Raw genomic sequence first — 21202 nt, forward strand, 5'->3', positions numbered from 1 at the left:
ATATATAGATATTAAGTCAATTAATCTGGATATTATTAAACACATCTGGTTTCAATTACAGAGTTGAGAATAAAGTGCGGATTTATCCCGCAGTATTTTATGTTTCAATCAGTCAGGTCGAGACAACTGACAGCTGTCGAGAGTTTCAATCGAACAAAAATAGAACATTTTTATGTAACGTTCTGTTTTTATCTTCAACTAGCTGGCCTGGCGAACATCGTACCGCCTAACAGTCGATTCTTAATTTTTTTTAAATACTTATTCTGCTATTCGGGACACAGGTCTAGCTAGTAAGATAAAAAAAAGAAAGTTGATAAGACAACAAATACATTTTGCCAAAAAATAAAAATTTAACACACACAACAACACAACTAATACTTGAACTTTGGTATTAAAGTTCAAATTGACTTTTAAGTATTATTACGAATATTTTGTATGGGAATATAGAAAACTGCTGTTTTTAGACTTTTTTATTATAGATAGATATAGTTTTAGAGAGCGTCAAGGCATCCCTTAAAAAACGTCTTTTTCTTAAAATTTCGATTCTACAGTAGCCTTATTACATATTTTGCAATCTGAGTTTGCAAAAGCTTATCTAGATATAGCACAAGCACGTTTGTTGCATATACACTCAAGCATACTTATATACTTATACCTTGATTGGTTCATTATTTTGACTTACTTTTACTTACTGGTTTATTCTTAAATATTAATTACTGCACCAATGGACTTTCTTTCTATGTGCGCATTTAACATTTGCTCGAACGGTGAAGGAAAATTTCGTAAGCAAACCGACATGTCTTAGACCCAAAAAGTCGACGGCGTGTGTCAGGCACTGGAGGCTGATCACCTACTTGTCTATTAGATAAAAGATCATGAAGCAGATTCAGAAATCTGAGGCCAAGACCTAAAGAGGTTGTAGAGTCACTGATTTTTTTTTAAACATGTACTTACATGGATCCGGAAGATGTAAAAGTCTGGTCACCTACAATACCGGGGCTGCCTTACGTGAGGACTAGTGTAAAACCAATTTTGTTACAACCTTATGTTTGAAATAAAGTTATTTAAATAATATTATTTTATAAAGTGTAATTTATAAAAAACAATTTTTGGTTAAAAAAAGAGGAAAACAATTTGAAGAATTTCATTAAATTTCTATCAAATTAACATTCTTATTTTTGCTTAAAATTAACAAGGACTTTATCTCAATTGAAATGTAGAGAAATTCAACATAACATTCAACTCGGTAAGCAAGGTTAGGTAAATAATGTAAAGCTTTTAAAAAATACATCTTTCAATCCGTTACTCTAAAGTCACAGCTGAGGCTAACAGAAAGAATACACAATGAATCTCGGATATTTTAAGTTAGGTATAGAACACAAGCGTCGCGCGTATAATGTTTTTTTGCTATTTCCATGAAACGCATTCATTTCGAAATCAACATATCATTTCTTCCTATAGGTAACTTTACGCTTGTCATTATAGAACAGGGGGCAAACGGGCAGAACCTGATGTTAAGTGATACAGCCGCCCATGGACACTCAATGCCAGAAGGCTCGCGACTGAGTTGCCGGCCACTTAAGAATTGGTACGCTCTTGAAGGACCCTAAATCGAATTGGTTCGGAAATATTTTAGTGGTCGTGCGCGGAAAAAACTGCCTTAAAAATGCTTAGTAGTGGAATGACGGACGTCGAGGTGATACGGGTTGAATTTTGTACACTGCCTCGACGTCCGATGATGCAACTCAGCTGCAGGTATCTGAACTCCTCTGAACACTCTCTATGGTAAATGCGGGAGAAGATGCAGAGTGACCCCACATCTCTACGCAATGCCAAGGGGTCAAGCCGCTTGGAGAGGGATTGGTTATTCATACATGCCAAGGCTAAATAATACAATCTCCAAGATTATGGTACTATAGTTTAATTTTTATTGTCAGTCTCGACTTCGAACACTTTTATGAGTATTATATTTGGTTAGTAACAAGCATCTAATTAAAAACAAATTCGCTAAATATAGGTTTGCGTGTACTAATGAACTATTGCTCTCTTATTTTTCTACGCAAGTTTTTAATTGTAGTTGAAAATTGAGCAGGGTTGGCCTAGTGGCTTGAGCGTGCTACTCTCATATCTGAGGTCGTCGGTTCGATCCCCGGCTGTGCACCAATGGACTTTCTATGTGCGCATTTAACATTCGCTCAAACGGTGAAGGAAAACATCGTGAGGAAACCAGCTTAGACCCAAAAAGTCGACGGCGTGTGTCAGGCACAGAGGGCTCATCAACTTCTTACGTATTAGATTGATTGATCATGAAACAGATACAGAAATATGAGGCCCAACCTAAAAAGGTTGTAGCGTTTTTTATCTAAACTCAATATAATCGCTTTGCTTATTAATGTAGACCACATCTTGCAACTCAACTTTTGAATTCGTATTCCCTGTACGTCTGCCAGGAAACCTAGGTGTAGTTAGCACTATCAAACTTCAAACGAGATCGTATTCGGTGTCCAATATCTTCTCCAGTGCGCTCCGTGTAAATGTTATTCAGGTTTTATTTAGTGATATTGTTGGTAATACATTTACAAAATATAATTTGAGACAGTTTTACCGATTCTATGCGTTTGAAAAGCATAGCCAAGTGTTACAATTAATTATAAATAAAATAAAATATGTTTATTATGGAACATAAGATACATGTATCACTTATTCCACGTCATTAAATTTGAATTTGTAGGCATCCCTACTCATCGGCAAAGAAGACAGAGGGTGTAGGCCGAGAGAAAAAGCCGGCGTAAAAAACTCTCTGAAAAATTATGGAATCATATACAGCGAAAGTATAATGAAAGATGTTAACATAGGTTCGTTTTCTTTTTTAATGAACTAAATTTTAGTTTAATAATAAAAAAAATAATGTAATCGTAGTTTCAGTTAATAAATTATGAATTTATATGAGGAGGAGGTATTCCTATATTATATCTTATATAACTTAAGGTCTTAATTAGGTAAACAAATAATATTTGATATTACTAAACATGTTTTAGTTTTAGTGAATTACAAATGTAATGTGTGCGTAACTTTTCGGGGCACGATGTAATGGTTACAAGTGTTTACGATTTGTGAAAAAAAAACCTTGGCGATTTAAAAGAATGAGTTTTGACGGAGAATTCTAACCAGTCCTTTTCGTCCGTTCTAACAATAACAGGCCTTTGATTTAAGAACTGTCCCTTTGTGTAAATTTAGAAGCTCGTATACAATTTTGAGGCTAAATAATCTAGAAAGAAATGAATGCTTTAGTTTATGAAAACCTTTTTTACAAATTATAACTAGCTAAAAATGCACTAAGAACTGTTAAATAAACAAATGAGAATCATTTGGCACCTGTCAATTAGATCTACTACTACTAAGAATAAATCTAAAGTTCGGTTTACATTTTTATTTACCTTAAGAACTGTATTAATAAGTCTATAAATTATATTTTGGTCGTGATATATCGTGCAATTCTGATCATTTTCCAATAAACGTATCAAATTGTAAAAGTTGTTCCTATTACATTTATCGCCAGGTTGCGCAGGCTATAAATCGGCAGCGGAAAGATATTTGCAATTTAATGGCAATATTATCATAATCGATAATCTGAATTACTTTTTAATTTTTCCTTATCCTCCCCGAGAATATTACGTGTTGAACTAAGGTGGTTCCATTTTCAAAACATCCCGGAAATTGGGATATTGTGTGCTATTTCCCTAAGTGGAAAATATTAACTCATATACTATATGATAACACATGGTTTAATATATATATTTTTAAATTTGTAGATTGAGAAATTGAAATATAAATAATGTAATTTAAAATTAATTTGAATGTATATTTTAATTATTAAGTACTGGTAAGAATTTGGGCCGCTACTATTTTAAGTGAGCAGCTCTCGTTAGGGTGCGATTCTCATCCCTGAAGTCGTAGGTTCGATCGCCGGCTGTGCACCAATGGACTTTCTGTCTTTGTGCGTATTTAACATTCGCTCGGACGGTGAACGAAAATATCGTGAGGAAACTGGCTTGCCTTAGACCCGACGGCGACGACGTGTGTGAAACACGGGAGGCTGATACCTACTTGCCTATTAGATTGACAAATGATCATGAAATAGATTCAGAAATCTCAGGCCCAGACCTCAAAAGGTTGTAGACAACACTGATTTATTAATTATTTATTTATATTAACTATTTCAAATAATATTTTCAACTTAAGATAATTAATCAATCTAATCGATAAATCAAACCTATTTAAAGTCGAGTATATTTGAGAAATAAACTAACTAACAAAAAACTGCAGAGGCGGTAAATCTGTATTTAAAATATTGTAATTACGCAGTGTAAAAACCCATATAGGCCCAATGTTATCAAGATTAAATGTTTCCGAAATTGGTATGAACATTCTTGCTAAATTTCAAATTAAACTTAACCAAAAGTTACATAGTATATCGCAATAAATGTGTTCGGTCTTATCACCACTATTAAAACTAATAACTTTTATCACTGTAAAAAGACGCTATTCAGGGCAGCGATAAAATGATGTTCCACGTCCTTCTGGAATGCGTGAGAGATTCACGATGATGTGAGGTCGCTCTGAGAATCCTGCGGACATTCTGGAGGGTTGTGGCTTATCAGGCGTTAGAAAGTGGGCTAATGAACAAAAGTGATTACAAAATAGACACGACTTACTTACTTACTTACTTTACACGAAGCACAAAATATCATGATTGTTTTTATTTATTTAAAATAAAAAAAAATTGCGTGTACTAGTGTACACACGTAAGAAGTGAAACTTCTTTATGACCTTATTTTTCGAAAAATAATCTACTATATGGAACTTTACAGGAATTGGTTAAATAAAGTTAAATTACAAATACTTTAACAAAAGGCTTTTATTATCATAGACATGAATACAAATAATACAATTATTTCATTTTACCTTATTAATACTAAGATTATTACAGAATTTCATTAATTGTAGTACAATTATTACTATCATTGTTATCGTTACAATATGTTTTTGTTATTAATGGCTTCGAATCAACAAGAAAAAGATGCGCGTAACCGAAAAAAGTGACGGTAAATTTTCTTCCAACGCCGATAAAGAAGTTTCACTTCAAAAGGACTGAAATTTATGTGATGGTGGAACACAAATTGTTCACTATTTGTCCTTCCACCTTAGCGTAAATATTCATAACTACTTGAATTAATTACTAATTTCTTTCTATGAAATTAAAAAATCCAAACTAGGCATGATTATTGGTTTACAATCTTAAAGTGTCTCTACTTAAACATAGTGCGACATTAAGAACCTTGATTGACATCCATTGCCGAAGTGTCGTGGTACAAGGTGTCTAAAAGTTCAATTTATGTTGGTACAAGTAGGTTAATATAAAATAAATGAAGAAACAAATATAATGTAAGAATGGGCAAATGAAACTCCACGAAGAAAAATTATCGAGGAAAATTATATAGACATTTTCACAAGACCGAGGTTTGAAGCGAAAACGTTTTTATACCGCTGTCATTCATGTCAAATATTTTTCATCCGTATGAATTTCATTAATTGAATCTGTCTAATTGCAGATAACAATTGTAATCTTTTGGCCTGGTTAATCGTACTGGTCAAAGAAATAAATCAATTCAATCGGCATCCAAAATCATAGTATATATGATGACCACCACCCGAAATGTGACGAAGAAATAACGCTAACTCTGTCAAATGTGTGTGATGAACTAGAACAAATACTGTTGTTAAAACGGTTAATTTAGACTGGTGTTATACAAATGTACAAAAACAGAAAATCCTACAGCGGCGTAATTAATATACCTTTCTATAAAGTACATCCGTCCCGGCAATAAAATTGTATCCCATATATCAGTCGGTAAAAGTGAGGCGTAAACTTCGACATGTCTATAATTCACACACCGAAGCCCTTTTGTGGGCGGGAATTTTCACAATTCGGAAAACGATTTATTTTTTGATCAAGACGTGTTCTTTGAGTAAAAAAGATTTCACAATTCTCTTGGTTTTTAGAGACAAATGTTTGTTGATTTTCAAGAGATACAATTGACTCGAATAAAATATAGGTTATAAGCTTGTATATGTATATGATATTTTTGGAATTGAAGAATATTTGAGTATTATGATCCTTTTAGGCTTCTAAGCACGTGTGTGTATGTTTGACTTGAATTTCTCAAAAAACTAAAAGTAATATCGAGATGAACTTAGGAAACAGACCTAGTTTCATCGGTTCACTAGTATTTTAATTTTTTTTTTCAGTGGTTTTTGTAGATAGCTTTTTCTTAATTCCTTTTATGATTAAACTCAAACAATAAGTTTTCCGTTATTAAAGAATACATAATTATAGACGAAAACGCCTGAAATTCCCTTTACATCTCCTCACTCGAATTTATTGGCTTCCTAAACAAATAAGCCGTATTGACACCGGTTTATTGGGCAAACTCGTAAAATAGAGCCTTTATGAGAGTACACAATGTCGGCTGTGATTGGACACGACTTGAATTTTGTGGTTTACGACCCGTTTAGGGATGCTAAATGAAATTAAAACAGCCCCTGCGTATAAATCATATTCTTACAATAAAGTTTTCAAATCGAAAAGTAATTTGTTCATATGGGTATACTTACGATAGTAAAAAAATATTTAAAAATTAAATACCACTAAATTTGAATATTAAATCAAGGGCGTAGAATCAGATGGGCGTAAACTCAGTCACTCTTTGTATTCTCCAAGTTTTATATTTTACAAAATGTTTGTGAAATGCTGCAACCATTACACCATGTGTCTCATGACATCTTAATGCAATTAATAATTAAAATACCAAGAAATGTTTCGAGAATTAACTGTGTAAGGTTATATATGTAGCGTCATCTAAAGTGTAATTTATTGTCTTTGGTTTTACAAAAAAATTTCGTAATAAATAAAAATTAATCGCAAAATATGATGTTAGTGCAAAAGCTGAAGACGACTGGACCAATTCGAATAATTTGTTTTTCCACTTATTCCTTGAAGTAGCAGGATTTTTTTGAAAAGTAATAATAATAAAAAGTTATATTTCGTACTAAGGTTTTTATTTCGGAAATGCTAACAGTCTACGGACTATGCAATTGAAAAGGAACAGTATTCTTTTTAATTGTCCCTTGAGTGAACTGACCTAATCTTTGCTTTACTTCGTATTGTGCTAGAGATAGTTATTTTAATCTTTCACTGATAAAAGTCGTACTTGTAGTGGTTTCTATATGTGTATGTAGTAATAAGTGTAAACACAGCAAATGTTAGCACATAAATACGCATTGGGGAAACTTATTTGGTCATATAAATAAATAATATAGTTTGGGTAATTAAAACTTGATAATGCAAAATCAAAGTAATGAAATGTGTAGATGGTGCCATAGCGCGAGTCCTGACTATCCTATGGATAATGTATTAACATAATTAATATTAAATAATAGAGACGACTCATTGGTCTAGTGGTTAGTACCCCTGACTGCGAATCCATGGGTCCCGGGTTCGATCCCCGAGCTGAGACGAACATCGATGTGGTGAGCATTTGGTGTTGTGCTTAGGTCTTGGGTGTTTAAATATGTATTTATATCTATCTATCTATAATATGTATGTATATCCGTTGCCTAGTACCCATAACACAAGCTTCACCAGCTTAGCATGTCAATTGGTGTGAATTGTCTTAAAAAAAAAAAAAAAAAACTTAGTAATAGTACTTAGCTGATTTTAAAAAAGACAAATCAGGAAATTCAATTGAATAGGATTTTTTACAAGTCGGACGTTTAAGGTGTAATCACAACCTATTTACAATGTCGTTTAAATGTTTTTGTAACAAAATAAGTAATATTCACCTTGACATGGCCTTCCAATATCAAACAAACAACCAAATTAAAGTTAATTTCTCAACGAAAAAATGCAAACATTTCCTTATCTTGTCTTTATCACAAGATGTCGAGAAGACGTTTATATGTTTTTGTATTATAAAACATTTTCAGGCTAATTAAACCGGTTTAACTAAAGCTGACTCGTTTTACGAAAGCGAAGACACAACTTGACAGAAAGAGACCAACGAGGATTTTACTTAAAAGATTGTAAAAGGGGTATGACTAGAAGAGATTTGGTTGCACGTTACAGCTTATATTCATGTGTGTAAGTGAAATAAATAGACTTGTAATCCAAAAACCCGTATTTATTAGATAAATATATTTGTAGAATTTAATTGATTAATTTATCTATCTATCTTTTCTCCAAAGCAATTTTATAATCGTCTTTAGCTCTCATCATAATGGAGAATGTACTCTCTATTGTTGGCACTGGTCCCTTCTCTGGCTCTCCTACGACTTTGTAACGACGGATTATGGAGGCTACTGCTATTTTCACGGACTGCAGAGCGTACTTGAAACCTGAAAAATAATATCGAATTATAAAAGAACACAAACAAATGTAAATATTAAAATGTACTTTCTTTTACGGGTATAAATAGGAATTTACTACATTATTAACATAAGCAAGACGCTTATGTACGCTGAGAACGATTGATGTCAGAATTCAAAAATCATTTATTCATATAGGTAGCTCAATGTACACTTATGAACGTCAAAAAATAAATATACATTTACTGCCAGTTTTCAAATCAAGAGCGTAGAACGGAAGAGCAGAATTGGCAATAAACTCTCCGCCACTCTTTTTAATGGTCAAGTTTTTTGTTTTACACCACGTTTGTAAGGAGCTGCAACCATTACACCATGTTCCACATGACATCTTAAGTAATGAATAACATTAAAGTAAATTAAAAACAGAGATTTGTTCTCTATCAGCAGGAGGCATGGTGATTGGTGAAATGAGAGCACGCACTTACATTCTCGTGGGATGGAAGGTAAAAGAAAGCTCGAGTTATGTCAATATTATAAAAAGTTCGCTTGCCTCGTCGGTAAGTAGGTAAGTTTTAATTAAACATGTAGTACTCGCGTTGGTCGAAGAATATAGAGAAATGTGTACATGTTTGGTTTGTTCATGATGATGATTCATGATTGAGTTCGTGAAATAAACATTGGTAATTTAGGTATAATCTTCTAATATATAAAATTCTCGTGTCACAATGTTCATTCCCATACTCCTCCGAAACGGCTCGATCGATTCTTATGAAATTTTATATTCATATTCAGTAAGTCTGAGATTCAGCTAATATCTATCTTTTAAACCCCTAAGTGGTAAGGGGTGTCCACCCCATTTTTTTTTTGAAAAATTATTTTTTTTACTTTTTTATTACGTAGCATTAAAAAAATACATACAACCCTTAATTTTCACCCCTCTACGATCAACCCTCTTATTTATTTCTTAATTAAAACTTATGACTTGAACTCCTAGATTTATATGGAGAAAACTTCACAGAAAAACCTAAAAAGTTTTAATTCCGGAAATTGAATATTCTCTGGGGTAGCATAGCAAAATATGCCATGTTGGTAATTACTAGAAAGGTAGGCTTAGTAAAATCATATTACGGAGAAGGAAGTTCGCGGGGGCAGCTAGTTCAATATAAAATTATATTACCGCGAGTACTACATTTAAGAGTTCTAGAACGGTAATTTATATCACACATTGGCATGAGAATCAGACCGAATCGTGACGTGAAACGTTCTCGACACGAAACATCGACTCCTGTTAATAATGGAGTCAGGATTCACTTCTTTTAATGCTTTAGAAAAATTTATAGTAAAATAAAGACCAGTGACTTTCCGTGCGGCTTGATCCCTTGGCGTTGCATAGAGATATGGGGTCTCTCTGCATCTTCTACCGCATTTACCATGGAGAGCGTTCATAGGAGCTGTTCGGTCTAATACCTGAAGCTGAGTTTCATTATCGGACGTCAAAGCAAAATACCAAATAACATCCGTATCACCTCGACGTCCGTCGTTCCACAACTGAGCGTTTTAAGGCAGTTTTTGCCGCGTACCACCACTATGTGGAACCAGCTGCCCACTGAAGTATTTCCGAACCAATTCAACTAAGGGTGAAAGAAAAGAGTGTACCAATTCTTGAAAGGCCGGCAACGCACTTGCGAGCCTTCTGTGTGTCCATGGGCGGCGGTATCACTTAACATCAGGTAAGCCTCCTGTCCGTTTGCCTCCTATTACATAAAAAAAAGACTACAACATATTGTAACTCACCAATGCAGTTTCGAGGGCCTAAACTGAATGATGCGTAGGTCGCCGTTTGTTTATCGGAGAATCTGTCGGGGTCAAAACATTCAGCAGTTGGTCCCCACTGCTTTGGATCGCGATTCATCCCCCAAATAGATACAACAATACTGGTTTCTCTTGGGAGAATTATACCAGAGGCTGTAAACACAAATAAGTATGGTGATTCACGTACTTGATTATTAAAATATCGATATGATATTTGCAGTACAGCCCTGCGATTCTGTAACTCACTTCACGAACTCACACAGCGGTTTTTGCATCGGCGGTCGCTCTCAAATCAGTCTTAAAGCAGTCATTTTACGATTTGGCATTCGGATAAGCAATAAACTACATTTTCCCTCCTTATCAGAAAAGTGAGTAACAGAATCGCAAGGCAGTCTAAAAATTGGGTATTAAAATGTTAATTTAATTTAATTATGTTCATTTGAATGACACTATACCATTCCTTAGTAAAATCACATTTATTATATTTAATAGAAGTATGGGGTAGGCTTCAACTAGTAAACTTAAACAACTTCAGGTTCTAGAAAATAATTTAATTAAAATCTTTCTTTTTATCTTACTTCCACTAACAAACTTTACATTGACACAAAATTATTGAAGATTAAGAAGCTCCATAAATAACCCACATGCATGTTAGTTATTATATGAAATAAAATAAATAAATCATTGGCGCTACAACCTTTTTTAGGTCTGGGCCTCAGATTTCTGTATCTGTTTAATGATCAATTATTAATCTAATCGGCAAGTAAGTGATCAGTCTTCTGTGCCTGACACTCGCCGTCCACTTTTTGGGTCTAAGGCAAGCCAGTTTCCTCACGATGTTTTCCTTCACCGTACGAGCTAATGTTAAATGTGCACATAGAAAGAAAGTCCATTGGTGCACAGCCGGGGATCGAACCTACGACCTCAGGGTCGCACGCTTAAGCCACTTGACCAACACTGCTCTAAGTTATTATATATATTATTAATTTAACTTGAACCTACACATAGCCGGCATAACACTAATCACATCTACCTAAAATCAGAACCAAATACGGTCGCTAAAATATAACCTATTTCGGAGCGAGTTAAAACAGCTTCTCTCCTGAGATACGGGAAATAGTAGCAGTAGACCAGTTTCGAATATGCAAAGTTTTTTTTTACTCTAATGAAATAACGTAAGTGATATATATTTTTTTAATTAGAATAAACTTCTTTGTGATACACACATCATTGTGACTGTAAGAGTAGAGAATAGTGTAACCTCATCTTAGCTTCTTCGCAGCGCCATTGTAACTTTAGTGCGTGAAGTGTTTTAATATCGTCGTAGCGATTAATAATTATTAACAAACTCATGCTAGCATGGGTATGGATCTGTTCATGATTGACTGCTTTGACGTGTGATGAGTATGTAGTAATTGTTGAAGGAGCTTACAAAGCTTTGGCGATTTAAAAGGTTGAAGGAGAAACCAGTTCTTTTGGTTCGTTCTTCCTTGATTTGAGAATTGGTAGTAATTGTAATTAAGTTTATAAGTATACATATTATGATATTTGGGGAAGAATAATAAAACCCAAATAATGGGAAGTTGATGTGCGAAGAGTAGCTGGCTCTATGTGGCTACGTAAAGCTAGAAACAGAGAAGAGGAAGCTCTTAGAGGAGGCCTATGTCCAAGGACAAGCTGTATAACAGAAATAAACCGGCTTGCCAATTAATTATTAGTATTAGTTATTTTAATATTAATTATTAGTACTTCACATTTTTATGTACTAGTATAAGTAAATGGTCTAACATTAAATTAAAAAACTACTTTTATATGCATTTGTCGCGCTCCTAAACAAGACTGCTATGGTTACATTAATACAAACCACAGCGGTTTTCTAATGTAACATATTGTGATTGTAAAATAAAGAAATAAAAAGTAACTACAGCAATAAAGGCTTTTATTATTATTATTAATAAAACCCTTAGTAACAGTGATTATTTACTTTTAAGCGTGGTCAAATTTTATTTGTACTTAATGAATATAAAATCTCATGTACAACCCTGAGCTAATGAAATGTACGGTGTACACCTCTCCTCTGTATCAACTATACTAATGTACCGAACTTTACAACTTACGCAAATGTACTTCTTTATCTCCAGCCTTTCTTGCAATACCTGGAACCGGTGGAAATAGACGAAGTGATTCCTTGACAACTCTACTTAAGTATTCTAGTGCCATTAAGTCATCTGAATCCAAGGGCCGATCACTAGTCCCGAAATGATTTTTGATTCTAAAATATTAAAGAATATAATAGAATCTAATTAATTAATTCCCGCTGCCTGTACTTAGATCCTTTAAACGCAATAGATTGTAGATTGAACTAACAAAAACATTATTCAAGCAAATGGTTTATACATAAATTAAAAATCTGACAAGCTTTGTGCTTCTTCGTAACGTAACATTTTAGAAAGATAAAGAACTATTGTGGGACGATTTATAATATATGTCGTGAATAAAGTTATCAAAAAAACAAACGCTCTTTATTTTTTACTTAAAAAATAAGTAAAAATCTTAATTACAAAAACGTAAAAGTAATTAAGTACACCTTAAAATCAAACACAACATTCATAATAATAAAGTAGATATTGTAAAATATTATAAGAAAAGCTTAGTTGAAGACGCTAAATTGTAACACGTCAGTTTTGCTTGTAATATATGAGCCCTTTAGTTTTTATACACTCATAAATTATAACCATGCTCGTTTCCGATAAAATACAGTAGATATATATAGATAGATCACTTATATACTGGATTGGTAACACTGTGATTTGTCACTTTTAAAAACCCATCATTACAGTTTTTTGTTTGTCTAGCGTCGCATCCCCACTACCCCTAATTTTATGTTATAATCCCATGTTTTAAACGATTAAAGTCAGTTACTTTAATTTTGTACGCTAAGAAGAATACGATTTATATTTCGCCAACTTATGTTCATTTACAATTGCACGCGGTATAAAGGAGTTTGCACCGAGAACACTACGTCGGAAATGTGGAAAGAAAGGCTTGTGTGGGTACTTATTTAGAATATTAAAATAAATATTTATGGACAGTTAATTTTGTCCATAAAAATAGTTATATATATCTAGAAAAACAATATGACCGAGTTTTTTCACTAAATCTTTTAGGTAATAAACCTAAAAACTATCCAAACAATCTAAATTGATTCTACAGATAGAGATCTGTCCACAGATTGTGCTTCTGAGGAAATGCAATAAAAAGTTGTACAAAAAAACGGCTGTGACTTTACTTTTTATTGGTTTATAGATAAAGATACTCACTCGTTATACAATTTTTCTTGTATTTCAGGATATTTCGCCAATAACACCAGCGTGTAACCAATAGCAACTGCGGAGCTGTCTGTGCCCGCTAACATCATCACCAAGATCTCCTCCCTCAGTTCCTCATCACTCAGTCTATTTTCTTCTTCAGATAATATTATAAGGTGGTCTAAGAAACTTTTCGTCTCCTGGCCTTGTCCTGATATTTAAAAAAAATTAAATATAGTATTAAGACTAATAATTAACTTGAAAAAATAAATTACCTACCGTAAATTGTTTGCTTTTCGCGTAAATTATTGACTTTATTATTATTGTGAAGAGCTTCGCGTTTTTCTTTAATTATCTGTAAATAAATACTCTGGCTTTTAGGCATAATAAATTTAAATAAATAAATATGTGTGCGTGTACTAACGTACACTCGTAAGAAGTGAAACTTCTTTATGACGTTATTTTTCAAAAAAATAATTTACTATATGCAACTTTACAGAAATTGGTTAAATAAAGTTAAATTAGATAAAGTTTAATAAAAGGCTTTTATTATCATAGACATAAATACAAATTCTACAATTATTTCATTTTAGCTTATTACTACAAAGATGATTATTGAATTTCATTAATTGTAATAGAATTATTACTATCATTGATGTCGTTATTATATATTTGTGTTATTAATGGCTTATGGTAACTGAAATACGAAATATATTGTTTATACTTGATAAGAAAAAGATGGCGCGTAACGGAAAAATGTGACGCGTAACGAAAAAATTTTACACTAAATTTTTTTCCAACCCCGATAAACAAGTTTCACTTCAATAAAACTGACTTACCACGTGGGAATCCACGTGAACTATAACTAAACAAGATAGTGTTTAAGTATCGTAATAATATTTGTATGGTTCTTTGCTATGCTTTAAATAATGGAAGATTTTAGTTTTACACTATATTAACCAGTAGCGTACAACAATAGAATATAAGCGAAATAATGAAATGGTAATTGCTATGTAACGAATGAATGCAATGTAATAGTCGAAGATAGTGCCTACGTCTAGCTATACCCTCGGGGCGCAACTCTGACGATTTAGGAAATCGCCACGCTTATAAATCTCAGAAAGCCTGAGTGAGCAAAATGTACGGCCTTGGCTCGTAAAATGTTATTAACGTAATTTACAAATAATCATTACCTGTACTTCAATATCTAAGAGGTATCATTAAATTTGAAAGATAAATATCCAACAGAACTATTAGCCAATGCGTATGTGATATTATTTTAGCGCGTATTATAATAGCGCTTAATACTTTATCATAAAAGGTCGAGTATATATTGCACACAAGATCTAACGAAAACAATAAGGATCACTCACAGACTTGCTATGGAAATTTCACCCTCAACATACCCAATACAGGCAGAACGGCCTGTATTGGGTATGTTAAAATTGTCAAAAACGCAAGTGTTTTAACGTAATCAAAAGATATATAATTTAATGATGAATTAGTGTAAAGTGGAATAAAGTTATCAAAATTAAAGATATTATAATTAAATATTAATATTAAAAATTAAAATTGAAATAAATAATTAATTTAAAGAAAAGTCTAACCTACATAATATTATTAATTATAAACTTTTTTAATCATTGTAGTTTTTATCAAAATTAATAATTGATATTAAACTTAAAAATTAAACTTGCATTCAATTCATTATCTTGAAACCAAAATTTTTGAAGGTTTCGTCACTTCTACCATGTTTTTTTTATTATTTTTAATTTTATGAAATGAAAACTTCTTTACAATCGTTGCGATTTAAAAGTCGATGAAACGAAAAAGCTACAGTAAAAAGAGATAGGCACATAAATTAATAAGAAGAAGAAGAAGAAAATGAGATAGCAAGCATTATACAGTGTGTAAACTTTAAATTAGTGATCATTTTATAAATTAAATAAATTGTGTAAACTAAAATGTGCAAAAAAGTTAAATAAGAGATTAATTTAATTCAATTATAAAATTAGATGAAATTTATCAATTCCATTCACAATGATTTAGTGTTTATTAAAAATATTACCACTCACCTTATTCGGTAAACTATATAATAAAGCTTTCGAGCTTTGTACGTCTGCGTGTAAGCTGGAAAACTTATATATAAATTGGGGCCACAACCAAAATTTTACTATTCTGCTTGCCATAAAACATAGAACATCTTGCACTGCTCTGAGGAAGGGAATGTTTGGGTCGCGCAAAGCGTCCAATTTGACACCTAAGGCTGTTTCTGTAACATAGCGGACCATTTTAATAAAAAAAATCTATATATGTTATGTCACAAAGCTCATAAATTGACAACGTAAAAGTTTTGTCTATATAATAGCACTATGACAAATAAAGGCCATTGCTCCGACATATATGTGTAGAATGTAAAACATAATACGAATTGTTTAATTGTATGTGTAACAGCACATACAATTAAAACAATATAAATTTACTATGGTTTTGTCTTTTGTTTCATATTCACATCGTCTATTTAATTAAATTCTTCAACATTCTAACTTTCAGGCCCTGAGGTTAACCCTGGATAAAGCTACATGTGAGCCAAGTGACTTGGAATACGTAAGTATTTTTACATAGGTATTTAAGTAATATTTTTTTTGCAAATACAGCGTAAATATTCTCAACATTCGCCCGAACGGTAAAGGAAAACATCGTAAGGAAACCGGCTTGCCTAAGTCCACAGCGTGTGTTAGGCTACCTCACGCTATTGTAGTGCTACTGATTTATTTACCTGCGATAGAACTTAATGTATAAGCATTGATGTAAGGCCAAATGCTAAACTCTCCAGAACCGACTCGGCCGTCTCTTTCCAATTGCTCCGACAGATCTTGTCCCTGTCTAGCCTGAATGCTTACGAAACTTTTAATAATTTTCGGGCCAAAGGCTGGTATGAGCATCTTTCTTCGGTGAATCCACGTGGATACTAAAAGTCACAAGTTTCTTCATTGGATGTATAGATTTTATGCAGACAAAGTTAAAATACTCGAATTTTGTTCGAGATATATTTATAAAAAAGAGCAGTGTTGGCCTGCTTGCGTGCGACTCTCATCCCTGAGGTCGTAGGTTCGATCCCCGGCTGTGCACCAATGGACTTTCTTTCTTAGTGCGCATTTAACATTCGCTCAAACGGTGAAGGAAAACATCATGAGGAAACCGGCGTGCCTTAGACCCAAAAAAGTCGAGGGCGTGCGTCAGGCGGAAAGGCTGATCACCGACTTGCCTATTAGATAAACAAATAATCATGAAACAGATACAGAAATCTGAGGCCCTGACCTAAAAAGGTTGTAACGCCATTGATTTTTTTTAGATATATTTAGTATATATATTTTTTAAATTTTTATTAGTAGTATTATAAAAGAGGCATAGAGATTTACATCAGCTTACTTCTTTATGTTTCTTGCTTAGCACAAAATTCTATAGAGTACATTTTCCTAGTTCATTCCTAAATCTATAGGCCATTTCATTTATCAAAGATTTTAATTAATTAATTTATAATTATAATATCGTATAATCGTAAAGGTTCGTTGAAATAAATCATGAAAATACTTGTAGATAAAAGCAAAAATACACAATAATATTTATAATATATATAATATATATATAAATATAATATATATATATATAATATTTGTTTAACAAATCGATTTTCGTTTAGTTTTTATGTAAATTATATTATTGTTTTGTTTAACTTCTTTTTATTTTCTCTTGTATGCTATGTTTGCCTTTAAGTGTTTTCTTGTATCAGTATGCCGAGCGTTGGCAAGCTTTTATAAATAAATAAATAAAACTTACATACCTGGTGCGTAGATTCCAGCATTACCAATAACCTCTCTAAATAAATTCATGACATTATCCTTCTCAAGGCAGTTCTTTAAAATATATTCAACGTCATCCCGATCTGATACACCTATGAATTCAATATTAAAAAAATAATTAGTAATATTCACAGGTATTTATTTTCCCTCAAATTCTTAATTTTAATTAGTTAAACCCATTTAGAACTTAAAGTGAAGAATATATGAACATTTTTCTAACGACGATTCTTATGCATTAACATATAATTCCCTTTTCATCAAAAAATATATTTTTTTTTGTTTGATTGATCCCGTAAGAGAATGAAATATATGGTTAATTAGTTTATATAAAAGGTACGATACAAAGTGTTGCCTGTCCTTGTATACAGCTGAAGAGACGGTGTTACATGTTCTGACCGACGCGACTGTCCAATTGATACGACAGTTATAACTGAACAAGCTATAGGAATAAAAGTAACAGAGACGAATTTAAAGGAAATAATGTTCAACAATAGGTTAAGAGGCATCTCAATCAACCGGGTTACTAATCTTCAAATTACTCATCAAATTTTATTAAAAATAAAATTTATGTTATTTAGTATGAAAATAAAGGAAAATGTACTTACCAATGCAAATATGTGGATCAGTCATGAATTTTACCATTCCGCATCCAATGCTATGTGCATATCGACTGTACTCTATTAACAGCTCTAAAATCACTAAAGAAAATAATTGTTATTCCAAAGACATATTTTAATTTACAGTTATTTAAATACTATAAATAAGTTTCTATATCTATACTGTTTGTGACATAAATTGTAAAGATGTTAACAAAATACTGCTTGAAGAAAGTTTACAAAAAGATTAAATCGAAAAATAATAAAAGGTGAAGAGTAAATTAGTATTGCTTGTTGGTAAATAAAAATGTTTTATGATATCTTTATCATTTTTATCGTTAAGTAAAGGGATAACAAAACTTATAGTGCGTTAGAAAATATAATGCTAAAGATTGGTATTTAAATTATGTAATATTTTAATGTATTTATTATAAGTAAAAAACACACAGGAGATACGTTGACCCCAGAGCTGGTACTTTCCTGGCTCAACGAATAAATATCGCAATACAGCGAGGAAATGCTGCCAGCGTTATAGGAACAATGCCACAGGGACCAAACTTTTAAAATTTGTTTTGATTTTCTTTTTAATAATTTTATTTATTACTTTGTAGGTTAAGAAAATTGTAAATACTCTATACTTGATTGTAAATATGAAATATGTTTATTAAAAAAAAATTAAAAAAAATAAATAATGCAAGAAGTTTTTAATAAATAATTATTAATTTACATTTACAATACACAAAGTACTACTTACTATCTTTTCCCAGGAGAGAATATTTCAAGGCTCCAAACACTGAAGATGCACCGGGTGGAGACGGAATATTCTTCGCTAATTCGTGCACCCTTCTCCGCCTATATCTGTACAAGGCGTAACACAAAATCACAAGAACAATATTGATTATTGTATTAGACATTTTACTGTTCTATTGTGTAAAAATATTGCTCAACGATTTTAACGTGTCTACTACTTGCAGGTCGTCTACTTAATGTGTTCTGAGAAGTAAAAAGCCTTTAAGAGAATTCAGAATGACCTTCAGTTATGCCGAGACATTTGTCATTATATTATAATGCTGTTGCTAATAAGACAAAAAATCAAGTGCTACAACCTCTTTAGGTCTTGGCCTCAGTTTTCTGAATCTGTTTCATTTTCATTTCAACATTTGCTCGAACGGTGAAGGTAAACATCGTGAGGAAACCGACATGTCTTAAACCCAAAAAGTCGACGGCGTGAGTCATGCACTAGAGGCTGATCACCTACTTGCCTATTAGATTTAAAAATGATAATGAAACAGATTCAGAAATCTGAGGCCAAGACGTAAAGAGGTTGTAGCGCCACAGATTTTTTTTATTTTAATTTAAAAGTTCATTGTATGGTTTATATGAATAATTGTGTTTAATTACTCACATACATACATTGAGAAATTATTAAAGATAATAAATAGCGTTATAATCTGAACTGAATCACTTTACATAAAAAATATATTATTCAGAATTATTTTAACTGTATAAACCATAATTAAAATGATTCTTAATAATCATATCCTATTAAGATCAAGTAATCTTTTTTTTATCAAGATCGTAATTGGGTTTCATTTTTGTCGGTAGTCGGTCAGCTTAATGGCTCAAATTAACTTGGTCAAAGGTTTGAATTATAGTCAAAATAAAAATAAAAACGTTTAAGATTAAATATTCAGATATAGGTACTTTCAGTATAATTTATTGATAGTAATATAAAATTAAAGATGAATAAATAGTAACAGTTATCAGATAATAAAATATAAATAACTCAATCATGTCTATATATAAGTTGCACATAGTATTGTCTTTTAGTGATATAACTTTTACACATTTAAAGAAAACACTTTTTTACCGGATTTAAGTTAATTTACAATTATTATTTTACATAATTTTAAATTTTTCCGACGTTTCGCGTGCTTTACAGCGTGCGTGGTAACGGTGACCAAATGAATAAATAATTGTAAATTTATAATAATACCTAACTTCAATCCGGTAAAAAAGTGTTTTCTTTATATATATCTATTGGTTATCTGGAGCTATCAAATGGTTGTATGTATATGAATAAAACGGCTGAACATTGACCTTCAAACTTCCCTCGAAGCGTTGCGTATCTTCTCTTCACCACCAATATGTGGAACCAGCTGCCCACTGAAGTATTTCCGAACCAATTCGACTTGGGGTCCTGCAAGAAAAGAGAGTACCAATTCTTGAAAGGCCGGCAATGCGCTTGGGAGTCTTCTGGCAATATGAGTGTCCATGGGCGGCGGCATCACTTAACATCAGGTAAGCCTCCATAAAACAATTTTTTGCAGCTGATGACCTCATCTATCCCCTATTTGCGTTTGATCCACGACTTTTTGACCACCCTATATATATATATGTAATATACCTAAACGAGTCACACCTGTCATAAAATTTCTTGTGTACCCTTTACCATTAGGTTACGTGTTAACTAAAAAAAACTTATTACACCAAGTCAAGTGAACAATCACATTTCTTAATCAACATGAAACTCACGCGACACATGCATATATAAATAATATGACTATATTATTTTTCAACAAGCAAATTTTGTTCCCTGTAATGTAGTAATCAATAACTACGTAGTATAAAACTGTCAAGCGTCGCATGGCCATGTGTAATACCTTTTCAGAATCCCTATTAAATGCGCCAAAACTTGTAATACAGGGACACTTTTCCATAGAGTAATTTTTTTTCACAGTGGGGTATGAAGTAAACAAAAAGTTATGATTTGAAAAAAAATTATATCGTATAGCTTAAAATATTATCTTCAATACACTCAATAAACAACTATAAATAGTATGTCTAACGCAAGGACTCATCAGTACCAATCTAGTGGATATTATAGTAAAATATACAGGATGTAGATTTTTTCGAATTTTAATAAGAATTATAATAGTGCCGTTTTAAGGAGTTAATGAGGCTTTATTAGATAAAATAACAGTTTTAAAAACGTAATTTTCATTCTTTTTATTTATCCGTCTTATGTAAGTCCAGTATTATTAAAATTTGAAATAAACTTAATCAACTATTTATATTTCACAAGATTTGTAAAGTATCTTAGTTGTGTTCTATCAAAGAACATACTTGTATATTACACTGCATTATACAATCTCTTACATGACAAGTATCAATAGAAAACTGAGGTGTGTTCAGCCTT

The 21202-nt window shown here is 32.2% G+C and overlaps 1 protein-coding gene across 2 annotated transcripts; it reads right to left on the minus strand.

Moving 5' to 3' along the window:
• Nucleotides 1-8225: 8225 nt before the first annotated feature.
• On the minus strand, nucleotides 8226-20245 carry LOC125053380 (cytochrome P450 4C1-like). Of its 2 annotated transcripts, XM_047654729.1 has the most exons (11): nucleotides 20104-20245; nucleotides 18758-18861; nucleotides 18013-18105; nucleotides 17389-17499; nucleotides 16324-16515; nucleotides 15620-15816; nucleotides 13824-13899; nucleotides 13557-13755; nucleotides 12354-12508; nucleotides 10219-10389; nucleotides 8226-8454 (listed from the first exon to the last, which is right to left on the minus strand). In XM_047654729.1, coding segments are annotated over exons 2-11 (1362 nt in total). In that variant the 5' UTR covers nucleotides 18759-18861; nucleotides 20104-20245; the 3' UTR covers nucleotides 8226-8287. The 2 variants fall into 2 exon arrangements, with proteins under 2 accessions (XP_047510685.1, XP_047510684.1); XM_047654728.1 differs by lacking the exon at nucleotides 20104-20245 and having other exon boundaries at nucleotides 18758-19038.
• Between the last annotated feature and the right edge of the window lie 957 nt (nucleotides 20246-21202).

Source organism: Pieris napi, chromosome 10 (genome assembly GCF_905475465.1).
Source record: "Pieris napi chromosome 10, ilPieNapi1.2, whole genome shotgun sequence".
Classification (NCBI taxonomy): Eukaryota; Metazoa; Arthropoda; class Insecta; order Lepidoptera; family Pieridae; genus Pieris; species Pieris napi.